The sequence below is a fragment of the Vanellus vanellus genome (genome assembly GCF_965231255.1).
Source record: "Vanellus vanellus genome assembly, chromosome: 9".
NCBI lineage: Eukaryota > Metazoa > Chordata > Aves > Charadriiformes > Charadriidae > Vanellus > Vanellus vanellus.
This window is the reverse complement of record NC_138914.1, coordinates 20472833-20486852: the sequence shown is the minus strand read 5'-3', so window position 1 is coordinate 20486852 and position 14020 is coordinate 20472833. Positions and strand designations below refer to the sequence as shown.

Sequence of the window (14020 nt, the reverse complement as noted above, 5' to 3'; positions counted from 1 at the left end):
ATCACAGAGAAAACACATGCATCTATTTTCCTGAGTACACAATACCATTTGGACTATCTGAAACAGTTGTTTTAAAAACATGTTTTATTTCAGACAGACTACCAAAAATCATTTGTTTTGTCTGGAAGGGGTGATAATTAACACAAAGCAGAACACCTTTTAACCCTCTGAACATGACTATGCTTCTAGTGTCGTACAGTATCTACAGCTTTTTACCTGCCATTGACAGAAGATTTTAAATATATTTTTAATGTATATTTTATATATTTTATCTTTTATAACGTGAATGCCTTAAAACAATCAAAACCAATTATATGCTGTGGCCAAAGATAGAATATTTGCAAATGTTCAAATGGTCTAAAAGGAAGGAAAAACAAACCCCTGAATGATAACTGTTACTGCTTTCAAAAATCCGTCTTCCTGTCTGATGCAAAACTCAAAAAAGAATACTAAAAAATACATCAGAATCTTCAAAGTGACAGTGAATATTAAGTTTCTGATCTACTGAAATTATACATTTATTCTAATCAAATAGAACATCGTCTTATGGGAACACCTGTCTACTTTGGAAGAGGAAATTACAATTAGTTCTCTAAGCTTTCACACAAGTCTCATATCCCAACATCCTTCTTTAGACAAGAAATGTATATGCTCTTGGTAGCTCATTAGTACAGACTGATAATGAGTTGTTGCTGAGTGACAGTGTCTCTTGAGTTAAAAAAAAAAAACAACAACAAGAAAGTAAGATTTGCCGGTTCAAAAAGGCAAGACAAATTCCAAAGTCTGCTCTTCCTTAGCCACAGGTGTCATTCAGCAGCTCCTCTCTATAACTGAGCTGGCAAACTTTCACCTGACTAGTTCTACTTTTGCAAACCACTGCTGCCACCAAGGTTACGATTCTGATGGTGACATCATTCAAAGCTGGGTAATACCATCTCTTGAAGTGACGGATAAACAAAACCTACTTGTAAGCCAGCGCTCCTGCAAAGTGCTTCTGAATGTAAGTGTCCATCACAGGTCGAAAATGGAAATACTTGCTGTCACGCAGCAGATTTATGATGAATACCTGTGAGAGATGAAAAAGTGAACCCATACTAAATAAAATTGCGCACTGGTTTCTATAAACAAGTTACACAAGCTACAGAACACTGAAATACATGAGTTTCTTTGAACAGTCAGTAGTTGTGTTATTAGATGTCATTGTTTGCTTGTCCTAAGTGACAGCAAATATTGTTGAGGCTATCCTGCCCTCCTCACCCATAATTATTACAGAAAACATAAGGATGGATCCAGCTGAATATTTTATATTTCATGGAAATAAAATACTAGCAACACGATAATAAGAAACTTAAGACTCACTGACCATGAGATACAGTAACAATTCAGTAGCTTACCAAAGACTGAAAGACCAACAGACCATACTTTTCTGTGTTGTCATCCAAAACTACAAACAACGTGTCGAGAATATCTTGTAGGAACTAAAATGATATGAATAAACAAAGAATTTCAAATTCAATTGTATTCAAAAGAAGGTTATTTCCCCCCTGCTTTAATTGTTTCATAAATGTTGATATCTTTGCATAACGCTTGCCAAGGACAAACCACTTCACATTCACCCGTATGATGGGACAGATTTTAATTTGTTTTTACTAAGAGGAATTTTTCTCTTTACAAGGAATATTTCTAAACAAAAATGTCAGAAAAACAAAAAAATAAGAAAAACGTACCGCATGCCTAATTTGGAAATATAACTGAGTGCTCCTTTCACTGTAAGCTGGCTAAAAGTGCTGCCTTACAACAGCGGCAAAACAACTTATTTTCATTCTCGTATCACTAGAGTGTATCAGACACTGTTCATCATCAAATTTAAGACTTGGAAGCACATTAACTGGTGCTCCAAATTATGCTTAATATTGAAAACTTTTGTTATATGACAGAAAGCAAAGCTTTTATAACAAGCATTAATTTGGTCAAGTTACATATTGACAATTGTTTCTTTCATCCAGAAGACGGCGGCTTCCTGAATGCTGACAATTCAGTGATTTTCCTTCCTGAAAGCACAGTCTTCAGAAAGGAGGACTGAAGAAGCATGCTAATGATCAAGTCAACTGCACATTCTCTCATGATTTTTTAATCTATTCTAATTACATTTCTGATACGGAAAACAAGAAATATAACAATTTATGAAGTCTCTGAAAGGACAAAATTTCTTTTTGTCTGAATTATTGCTTTCTGTTCTTCATATTCCAATGCCAAATGGCAGCTGACTTAGGGAGGGAATAAATTACTTCTCCCCTTGGATTAATTTAGTCCATATCTTTTTATGCTTTTCTCTATAAAAATCAGATACTTGTACTGCCCTGCAAACAAAGTGTACAAAACACAACATTCTTGAAGAATTCCAACATAAACGGGGTATTGTTCTCTTCTGTTACTGTTACGAAGTTACCATTAACTAACATTCAAGATATGGCAACATTCAAATGAGTTACAGTGAAGTGGCTTTAATCATAAACTACTAAGTGATGGGATTTCTCTATGGTTTCTTCTCTTTGGTTGTTTGTCGTTACAAATTACCTCATTTTACTTCTAGATTTATAGAAATAAATTCTAGGGAGACTTCTCAGCGCACCTAAAATTGCCAAAGGGATATCTGGAATGCACTTTTTTTTTTTTTTTTGCTTAGCCCACAAGTATTCAAATGCATTTTGAAGTTCCTTTGACCTGAGAAAGTTCAGGTCGCACAAAGGACCGGCATGCAGAGCAATGGTGGTTACAGAGCATGATGAAATTATCAGATCGGATAGGTTACGGAAAGGTTAGACATGATGGAGAGCAACTGGTGCTCCAGGCAACAGCTCCACCTCACAGTGCTGGGACAGGAAAATGGTTTTGCAGGATGGTTCCTTGGCCACTGAGCAAAACTTCACTTTCAAGGCTTCACATTTCTTTCTCCTCTATACAGACGTTTGGAACATATTTTCAAAATGCAAATAGAGATCAACTCTACTAGGTGTTTGAAAAGGCCAAGTTTTGTGAGTCAGCTCTGTTCTCTTCACTCTAGAAGTGACCGCCCACACACAATTTCAGAGAATGTCCTTCAGAAAATACTATTGGAACAGAGTCTGCACAAAACCACTGCCAGTGGCGATGTCTACCCCAGCAAGCAGAGCGGCTCAACAGGAGCGGGCCCACAGAGTGGGACAATTGGTGGTGAGAACTCGCAGCACATGTGGGTGAGGGAATTTTAATAAGGATTAGGACTATTTTGATCCTAAGGACTAACTATCCATTAATTTTTGGATTGTATCTTCCTGTTTAGTTTCAGGTTAAAATGAAATCCCAATTCATAAACTCTGAGAATTCACAGCGTGAATCAGAAGTACAGCAAGAGGGACATTCAGAAGTGCACTGCAGGTCTGGACTCGCTCGCTGTCACAGATGCATCCAAGGACTGTTATTTCATGTAGTACCTTAACAATTTCCTCGCCACTGACATGTCTCAGTCTTCCTAAAATATCCATCACACGGTCAGGGTAAGCTTTCCATTTCAGCAGGGCGAGCAAATCCACTGCAGAACAGTGAGAGAAAGAGCTATAATCCATACACAGAGGGAAGAATGGTAATCCCAGACCCACCAGAGATTCATTACACGTTACATTTCTGCTCTAGCTGCAGTTCACACTTCTCGGAAAAAATAAATACATAAGGGAAAACAAAAAGGAAAACATGGAATAAGTCCAATACTACTAACAAAGAAATGAATGGAGGAATGGTAAAGTACTTTAAAAGGAGTAAAGACTGCCTTTTTTTTTTTTCCCTATGTGACTTGACACTGCACTGTGGACAAAACTTTTGCCTTCCCATGCTTCAGGGATGTTGTCATAACAAATTTTTATTACTTAGTAACTCTGTAAAAGCCGAATAAAACAAACTTTATGTAGAAGTGCTACATTGGATTTTTTGTTCTTCAATCATTTAATGAAAATTAACTTTGCTTTAACATATTACCCTTCTCCCGTACTTACAGTAATGTCTGTAATTTCTCTGCCATCTTTCATTATCCTTATTTCCTCAAAAAACCAGTTTCTGCTCATTTCCATAGTGTTAGTAAAAAAAAAGCATACATCTAATGAAACGGTAACGAATGAATACTTTAGTAAAATAAACAGAGCACAAGCACACACATCCCTCTCTTTTTTGTAATCCCTGTTGCCTTGGGCAGTTTTGAAGGATCAGCTACTTACCATTCTGGGTCAGTTTGGTAGAAGAAAGCTGCGTGGAGACCGAGAAGGTCTCTTTGGTGCTGCGCTGGAAAATGAGGCTGGAAGGGATGTTGGGGCAGCCATTGTAGTCCTCTTTGCAGCACGGCAGCCCCAGGTACAGCGCGTGATTGTTAAATGTGCTGTTCTCATCACACTGCAGGTACAGGAGAAGAAATGGAATTTTACCTAGTCTGTCTCATTCCACATACTCTGACCCTGACAACAACTGCCTAACAGTGCTTTTATTGATCTTCTGGGTGCACAAAAACACTTCTAAGAAAATGGTGTGCTTACCACCTTCAGCACCTGTACATACACAAACCAGACCCAGCTCTAGAAAGCGTGGTCTCCTAACCACTGACTCTTTATCACAGTCTTCCAACTGTACAGCTTAGTGCTGCTGTCTGAAAATTGTACTGAAGAAATAAATCAGCAGGAAGGAAAAAAAAAAACCAAACAACTCGCCCTGACCCCTTGCTACAGGGTGGCCAAGCTGTGGCATTGTAACATGATGCATCTGAAGTACAGCATAATTTCGTAATAGAAAGGTGCAGAATAATGCCATAGGCTGGTATAACTGCTGAACGTTTATAAACATGAGTATGTTTGAATTCAAAATAGACAGGATTAACAGAAGACAAATCATCGTTATCAGAAGGGAAGAGGTGAGCTGTACCTAGAATAGAAGGCTGTATCGATACCTAGTCATGTGATTTGGAATTTATAAAATTTTTAAACTACTATTAATCTGTTCCTCACATACTTCTCATGAGGGGGGAAAAAGATAATGTAATGACCATTACTTATTTAAACTGCAGTAGAGACGAGTAGGTGAAAAGCCTGCAGAGAAGAATTGGTACCTTATAAACATAAAGCTCGTGGATATCATCCGACAAGGTAGTGCCGTCATCTCTCATCAATGGAGTGAACGCAAAACCAAAGAGCTTCTTTTCCCCCTTGTCTTTTGCTGTAGCAAGAGATAGAAATAAGGAATCATATTTGTACATATTCAGTCCGTCCATATATACCACACGGTTATTCACATACCTCTCTGCGTGCCTAACAAAAAGCACACAGGCCACATAAGAAATAACATATAATATACTATGTCTAATTCTATGCAAATGATCGACAAGCCTCAAACCAAACACAAATGTGCCGATCACAGTAAAATACAGAATGTACATACTGTAAAGAAAACATTCTACAGGAAAACACAGCAAAAGAACAGCAGGGGAGAACATCTACAAAATGTTTTGCCCTGCACTGATTGTTCACGATGTTTTTAATGTGCTGTTTAATAAACGCCATAAATTGGCAACCTGCTAATTAGCAGTGCACCTTCACTGTGTTGCAAGTTGGCAGCCCTTTCCTGCTTTCCACCCGGTAACACATTGACAATGGAAAGACCACTGCTTTTTTGGATTTCTCTTGGTTATATTTTGCACTCACTGGAGCAATGCCTGAACTCAAACCGGAGGTGAGACCCACGGAACCTGTCTATAGGGATGGGCAGCTTGATGATTTCCCCCCATCGAGGGCTGTTATTGTGGTAAAGGACAAAAGAGTGGTATGCACTTCGGCTTGGCTCTCCTGAGCCCAGGCTGATGCAGTCCTGGAACAAAAGAAAACAATTCAAGATTAAAAGACATCACATCACCACAGATGAGTCATTTTATTACATGGTGATAACCTTTATATAATTCATAGCTTTCTGTAGACATAAAAGAAGAGTCAGAAGCAGAAACTCAGACACAATGAAACCCGACATTTTTGAAGAGATCTTTAAACTGTATTTTGGGTCAAAAGATGAGCTAGGAGACCTACGATACTGGATGAATTCCAGTATCTTAAGCTATTATTTAAGTTATTATTTAAGCTAAGTTTTCTATCAAGCGTAGATATATTAAACACGTACGTTCAAATATACAAAGACAAGTCTAAGAAAAAAGAACCTAATAGGACCATCACTTGTAATATCAGACTTTTCTGAAAATACCATCTAATTAGATTTCTGCTTCAGTATCTCAGTTCAGAAGCAATACCTGAACTTCTCAAGCTTTTAAAAACATTGGTCTCCTGAAAATACAACCATCCAGCCTCACCGCGTATCCCAGAAAATTCTGATCGAGTTACTTCATTAGTGGCAAGCAAAGAATTCCTGTTGAATAGTCATCACCTGAAAATACGGGATCTGAATTTCTGCTTTTAGATATAAAAAGCTTAGAAAACTTGACCAAAATTCTCAAAATGCAGACGAAGAAAAGCATGAATTGGTATTATTTAGGAAATCTAGAAATCCTTAGCGACAACACAAGTGAAGGAAGTTAGGAGAAATGCGGAAGTCCCGAAATGAGGACAGTAAAAGGTCCTTTGCAAAGAAGACATGGAGCAGAAAGCATATTTTTTTGTATAGGCACTAAACCCATGTTCTAGACCTAGAACTTACATGTGGTATCTTATAAAACCATGCAGGAAAAAGAGACATCTTAGATATTCTTCACTTTTAGCATCTCTAAGGATAATGAATCCAGGAAGAAACAGAAGCTAAGCAGACCTAAAATGACACATGCAATACAAATTCTGACAGAAAAGCACCCCACATGGAATAGTATCATGACAGGAAGAACTACCGGTCATTTCCCCAGGGCATCTCTAAATTCCATTCCAAGAAAATACCAACTATGTTGATTTGATTTTTTTCCACCTGTAATCAAGGGACTATCAAGTCAAGTATATCCCATTAACCAGACCCAGTTAGTTCGACCTGTGGTAATATTCCTCCGGCTTCGAGAAAGTTAAGGATTTGTGAAGAAGCCCATAAAGAATGGAAAGTTCTCTGGAATTTTGGGATTCAATGCACGACCAGCCTCCCTGGGCAGAGATTCAGTGCAAAGGCTCTAATCCAAACTGAGTGACTGTATCTTATACTCAGAATACTCAGTCCTCTCAAGTAATTCTTAGTAACCACATGGTATGTGTCACAATCCAGCAAAAAGGTTATTATTTAAATACAGCAACAAGAGTTAACAGTTGCAGATATGAAGAGGTCAGAGTGAGAGTAGTGGTGGCAGCACTAAAAACCAGAATGCCTGCAACATCCCAGTTGTATTTTTTGATAAGCATAATGAGTTGGCCTTCAACACAGCAATTCCAAAACCTCATTCTGCATTAGGTTCTCAGGAGAAAGTGAAGTAGTATTTGTATTTCTTCTGTAAGGTGCAGTAAAACTTCAAGTTTTCATGTGAGCTTTCTTCTGTTGCCTCAAACAATGACCTGCCTTGGCAGCCAAATGGTCAGCCTTTGAATACTGTTTCATGCTATCAACTTTAAATAAATGAATAGGTGAAAGTCTATTCTTCCAGTTGTTAATGTAGTCTCTAAGCATTTATACTATGATCTATAGTCTGAGGAGGAAGGATTGTTTAATCTTTAATTCTGAATTGTGATCTGCAAAATATAAACATGAAACTAGTCTCTGTACACCTAATTATCACAAGACCCAAACACATAGGTGAATTAGAGGACAGAGGCAAGTAAGGGAAGCTAAACCAGAAAAAGTATCAGGTAATAATTCTGTTGCTTAATATATATATCAATAGATATTCCTGCTACCGGAATAGAAAGAAGAGTGAGAAATGCGTCAAGGTTTTTTATTTTTCAGACTATACTGAGAGACACTAACAATTGAGTAAGACGATTTTGTAAAGGAAATACTCATTTTCATTCCACACAGTACCGTATTATGGGAATATTTTCATTGCTTTCAATAGCACTATTTCTGGACCAAGATATACTCAACAGTAATAAGGATTTGAGACAGACAGCATATTCTCATTAATGCTGTGTATGGTTCTGCTCAAGTCTTCACAAAGGCATAACTCAGATTTGGGTTGTGCTGCTGGTCAGGAAAAGTTTAGAGATTTTATTCCACTATCAGATGAAAATTTTGTGGCAATTTCTCCACCACACGTGTGTAACTCAGCACATACTTCCCCATTCGGCAATCTCTGCTTTGGAAAGGCCATAGCTCAGGAACAGTAAAGGTTATTTCAACCAAAACCAGTAGTGCTTTGGGGTCAATGATAAAACTTTCAGTGTTCTGCCCATACTATTGTGAGCTTGAATTGGAGTTTGTTATTAGTTTCCCTACTGTATCACCTACTGAAAGTTATTAAATTAACGTCATAATTAGACAAATGAAATAGAAGAAAGAAAATAGCTACATTGGACTGTGAAAGCAACCGTAGGTCATGCAAGTGATCATTCAGGGGCCAGGGAACCCAAACAAGGCAATTCCCTTCATCAGTAGGGCAACAAGCCCTGTCCAACAGCCACCTTATTCTTAACATTGATATTAAAATGTTATTAGACTCCTCTTGTTGCAGTCTTTAGTATTTTCTTTTAGATTACGCTGAATGATTGAAATGGAAGTCCTGATCTAGCAGTCTCATTACAGCTGCTTCATTAAGGAATGAAATTCTGTCTTTGGGTGAAACCACCTCTCTCCTAATGGAAAATGGCAGGTCATCACACACTGCTCCATGTGTCCACACCGAAGATTACATAAACCAGATGGTTGCTGTGAAAAATAAGCCATCTAGGGTTTAAAATTAAATTCTTAATATAAAAGGTATAACAGTACCCATTTAGTGGCATACTAAAACAACCCAGAGTAATAGACCTGTGTTAAGTTTTAGGGAAACGGATACCTGGACTTCCCAAAACCCACTGCACAACTGGGATGGTTTGAATTGATGGAGCTCTTTGTTCTCAGGGCTTTTCACCTGAAGCATGGGCAAGATTTTGAGCACCACCTTTGCCTGTATTCTAGAACTGAAATCTGCATTCTGCAAGTTGAGACAAACAGGAAATCTACAGTTTAAAGAGCTGAATCCTTATAATTTTCAGGGCATTTCTATATACTCAGAGCATCCATATACACCTAAAAGGATCAATTGTCTTCTACAAGGACAAGAACATTACCGTTGAGTTGTAAGATAACCCACTAAATTAGAAGTCATTCCGATGGCTGTCTCATTTACTTTAACGTCAGTAGATGAATTTGCAGAATTTTTAAATCATGTAGAAACTATGGTAGTGATGAAAAAAAATGAGACATGATTAGCTTGCAAACTCAATTCTAAATAGCTGTTTCTTTCTCTTATGTGTATGTCATTATTCCTTCAAATTGTCATTTAGCACTTTTGAACTATGCTTCTATATTCAGTTCAACTGATACTCAGTTTTATATGTTGTTTTTTCTATTCTGCAGTTACAAGAGAACGCAAATGTACCTAAGCCATGAGAATGAGCTCAAATTAAAGGGAAGCAGAGTTCAACTTCTGTTGTCCTTGATGGCGCTTTTACTTATTTTTCCGTAGATATGCTAGCTTACACTTTTGAGTATTTACTAAGTAGAAGAATTCTAGTGTCCGCATGCTTGAAATACGGTGGATCTTAGGCATCATTAGACATTATGAACTAAAGATCCCTCTGACATAAACTATCTTTGTTGCTTGGACTGCAACTATACAGAGGTGCAAAAACATAAAAACTGGTATACAGATTTTCTCTTAAATATGTGGTTTAAATTTAAAAAACACAAAAAAACCCTTTATATGTAAAGCCTCTCCTCTATGACAAATGTTCACCTGTTTTTTTTTTTTTTTTTTTCTAATTGGATTCACTACCTTTTACTATTCTTTGTTTGTTTGTACCATGTCTGTTCCACTGTCCCAGGTAGAGCCTGAAGTACTGTTACAGGAGTAATAACAGGCACGGGTAAGAAGGTGGTAACGTAGTATCTGTGAATGACCGTTCCAACCAAAACCACAGAAGAAGTTAAGACTGATAATGTCTAGAAATTATATGGCTTTTATACTTAATCATTAGCCACAGTTACAGTGTAATTCGCTACCATTAGGTATGTTAGCATTTGAAGAGGCTGATACTGCAGTTTACAGGGTAAAGGCCTACTTTGGTCTTTGGCAGACTGCTGTGAAATAAAGCGGTGATTAAAAATACATCGCTCACTTTGAAAGGTATGCCTAACGCAATTAAACAGAAAAGGACCGTGATCTTCCTGCAACAGCTATAAGCACAAACCAGTTCCTTACAAGACATATACTTTACTTTTCATAAAATCACAAGCAACTGTAGTAATGAAGGAAAAGTTCTCCTTTCAATTAAAAAAAAAAAAAAAAAGACGTGGCAATGAGTTTGGTACTCAAGCACTTTGGTGTTTAGACTCTCCTACGATAATGGCTACAAAGGCCATTTCGCTGCAGTGGAGGTAAAACAAAAAAGTAGAAGGAAGTTATTTCTGGTAGATGTTTATGTCGAAATACTTTCCATTTAATTTTCTATCCTCACGCCCTCCCACCCCACACAAAGCTGACTTCTCTTCAATAATACTAGAAGTAAGAACAGAGGAAGAAAGAAAAACATTAAACATCACCAAACACAGCTGGGATGGAGCCATCCCCGGGTGAAAGCTAAGGTCTTGGAAACAAGGCAACCCAAATTTATTTTCCAAAACTACGTTCAGTACCATAACTCTAACAACTCAAGATTTAAAAGTCTGTCTTGTAATCACATTTCATCATATTGTACGACACACATTATTTAATTTAGGTATTTGTCATATGCTCTTCAGTTCTTTCCGACTACAGTTGTGCTAAATTTTCTTTTTACTATAGCCATTAACATCACATTTTGAAATTACATAAGCGTTTCAGTTTATGAATATTTTCTCCAAGTCCCCTATTCCCATATAGGGAATGCGCTCCAAATTCTTTCAAATTTGTAACCGACCACTTCCTTCACCATTATACATAGTTTAAAAACTTACCAAAACCAAAGTAAGATCTAGTTTTAGTTTAGCACTTCCCTTGCATCAGGGACAACTAAACAAGAGAACATGTCCATGCAGCAAGGAGGTGGCACGTGAAGCTCAAAGAGGAAAAAAGGACCTACCTTCAGTATTTCTCCATCCGCATAGAGCACGTACATGGTCACTTCAATGTTCTTCTGCACACTCTTCCCACCTCTTTCAAAGTCTCCCTTCTCTAACGTCAGGTATAAGTCATTGCGTATATCGCCTACAGTAAAGAGTGGAGGCACATGCTTAAATTCAACATGGAAGACTCAGTGCCGGTGTGCAACGTATTTTGATTCTGCAAACCACGTTCTGTGTTCTGCAAGACTATTTTATGCCCAAATCATTCCAAGCAGCAAGTTAATTGTTAATAAAGATGAACATTTTAACATCAATGCATAAAACCAGACCATTGTTAGTAATGCCTTTATTAAGTGTGAACTTGGGATCAATACTTGCTCTTACTGTGTGTAAGCGGGGAAGGGGAAAAAGTCTTCTATGACTCTGCCTAGTTAGCGGATTTGGAAGTATCAAGCTAAGCCTGACAAAACATCATTTACATCAGACTTCCTATTTCCAATGTATTTTAATACAAATGAGTATTTTTTGATGGTCAGCAGAAAATTTTATGTTCAGTTAGCTCTTCTTCAAGTATTTTCTATCTTTTCATAATTTTTTTCTAACATAGCAATAAAATAAAAGCAGCATTTTTGCAAACCTGGTTGCAATTCAGTTCAGATGGATTAAGAAGGAATTATTAATTTCTTTTTTGTGAGATTTCTGGCTAGCCCCTGGTGTCCATATGCACGAATATAAGGAAGCGGGCAGTATGGATACCTGCCAGTTTCATGCTACCTTATTTTCAAGAGTGTTCAGAACAAATGACCATATTCAGAAATACAAATGCTAGCATCTATCTCAGCATCTTGTTATACTGAATTTGACAGACACAAGGTCACTTTTTTTTTTATTATTAAGAATCTGACTTGGGAAACTCTGCTTTCAAAACTAATGCAGTCAATTCTAAAGCTGCACCAAAGGGACAGCAGGTAGCACCTATTTTTCTGTAAGATTGAGTTACCGTCGCCATTTCATGATGGCTCACTTAGAACTTCTTTTTATTTACTTGCCACAAAGGCAAAGATACTAAAGGGCACTATATAAAAATACAAAAAAAAAAAATGTAAACAACAAAAAAATTAAACCCTTTCAAGGCAAGTATTTTGCTAAGCAGCCTCAAAAAACTTAAATAATGAAGTAATGGAATGGTTATCCAGCAAAGCGGAGACTCATTGAATGTCTGATTTTTTCCACCCCAGTACTTGGAGAAGCTGATGCAGTTAAATCTGTTTATTAATCAGAAGCACAATGCAATAGGCAGCATTTGCTTTCGGGCAGTGAGGGATATCCTTTTGTGTCTGTCAAAGAAGCACTTCAAATTCTTCTTGAAGTCTATAACCCCACAGAATTTGTTCCTTAATCTCCTATAGGGACAAACAATAAAAGCTTTCAGTCCTGCCTTTATCTCCAGAAATAAAAATGGAAGTAAGAACAACTTTTTAAGCGTGGAAAAAATACAGCTCTGTAGCTGACATCGTGCTTTCTGCCAGGAGCTCTTTATGAATGGAAATCTGTATGCAAAATGTCCTCCTTTTTCCATCAACCTCACTCTCACTGTGGATTCACACAGAGCTGACTGCTTGAAACACCTCACAGTTAGAGGTCTGAAAACGCTACGGTTCATTAGCGGGAAAAAGATGACGGCGAGAGGCTGGTGAAAGACCTCAAATATTTGATCTGTTTTTTCCTCATCAAAGAATAGTCATCAATTGCAACACTCCACAGTCCACAACAACAGAGAAAATTATCTTGCTGATAAAATCAAGCTGAGCTACCTATATGCTGGCTATAGGAATGTCAAGGAAATACAAAACTCATCACAAAAGATAATTTAAGTGGGGACTTCTGTTTTGAAAATGCTCCTGCTTAACAGACTCCATCCCTTTTTCTAAGCAGTTTGCACAATGAGGGGAAAAAAAAAATCAATTTATATGCTATAACTCTTAATAGAAATTAATTGTACTCACTATAATTAGCATTTTGGAGCTTCCTATTTATGACCTCTTTTCTGGAAGACAGTCTGGCTACACAAAGTCAAATGTCAGATTGCAAATCTTTTTCAGCCTAAATTAAAGGCAGCATTTAGTTATATATAGCATCTTATCTTCTATTAAGCTTAACAGGAGGGATATTACTGCACTAATTAAAAAAAAAATGCCTTTGGGGTGGCGGGTAGAGGAATCTAAAAACACTGGATTTGCATCAAAACGATGGAAAAAAGGTATTTTAGTGAAGTACAATAGTGCACATTCTCTTGTAAAAATATTGTCTACTGAATCTTAAAAAAAATAGGAAAGGTCATTACATATAGTAAAAATAGGAAAGTAAACGTATCAAGCAAAGACAAAAAGTATTTAACTGTTCAGGTATGGAGCCCACCTGTTTCTTGAAACTCTGGAGTTAAAACTACAAACTGAAACACTTCTGTTTATTTCCGTGAAAATACCTTCGCTACAAAGAAATATCTCTTTGCCCCTATGTATTGGTTAACCACATCTCTTGCCGAGTCCTAGCAAACCTTTTTTTTTCCCAATAGCTACTGTTTTTGAGGGGTTTGAGCTCAAATGCACTAATGGGCAGCACAGAAACTACAGCAAATGCTTGAACAGGGCAGTTTAGTAACAATTTTATTTTGAGAATGCAAATTGCAAGGGCAAAGAAAGCATTCTGCACCACACAAGTGCACAGATAGCACAGTGCAGCTCGCGTGTGACTACGCAAAAAGCGCGATCGGTACGATCCTTGTGATCCTCGT

At 37.4% G+C, this 14020-nt stretch overlaps 1 protein-coding gene across 1 annotated transcript in view; it reads right to left on the bottom strand.

Moving 5' to 3' along the window:
• DOCK3 (dedicator of cytokinesis 3) overlaps positions 1–14020 on the bottom strand; it is a gene marked incomplete at both ends in the record, with an annotated part of 218058 nt that overhangs the window by 62781 nt on the left and 141257 nt on the right. The window contains 7 exon segments of the mRNA XM_082487547.1: positions 966–1066; positions 1395–1478; positions 3474–3571; positions 4248–4419; positions 5126–5232; positions 5718–5880; positions 11244–11368. Coding sequence (XP_082343673.1) covers positions 966–1066; positions 1395–1478; positions 3474–3571; positions 4248–4419; positions 5126–5232; positions 5718–5880; positions 11244–11368 — 850 coding nt within the window.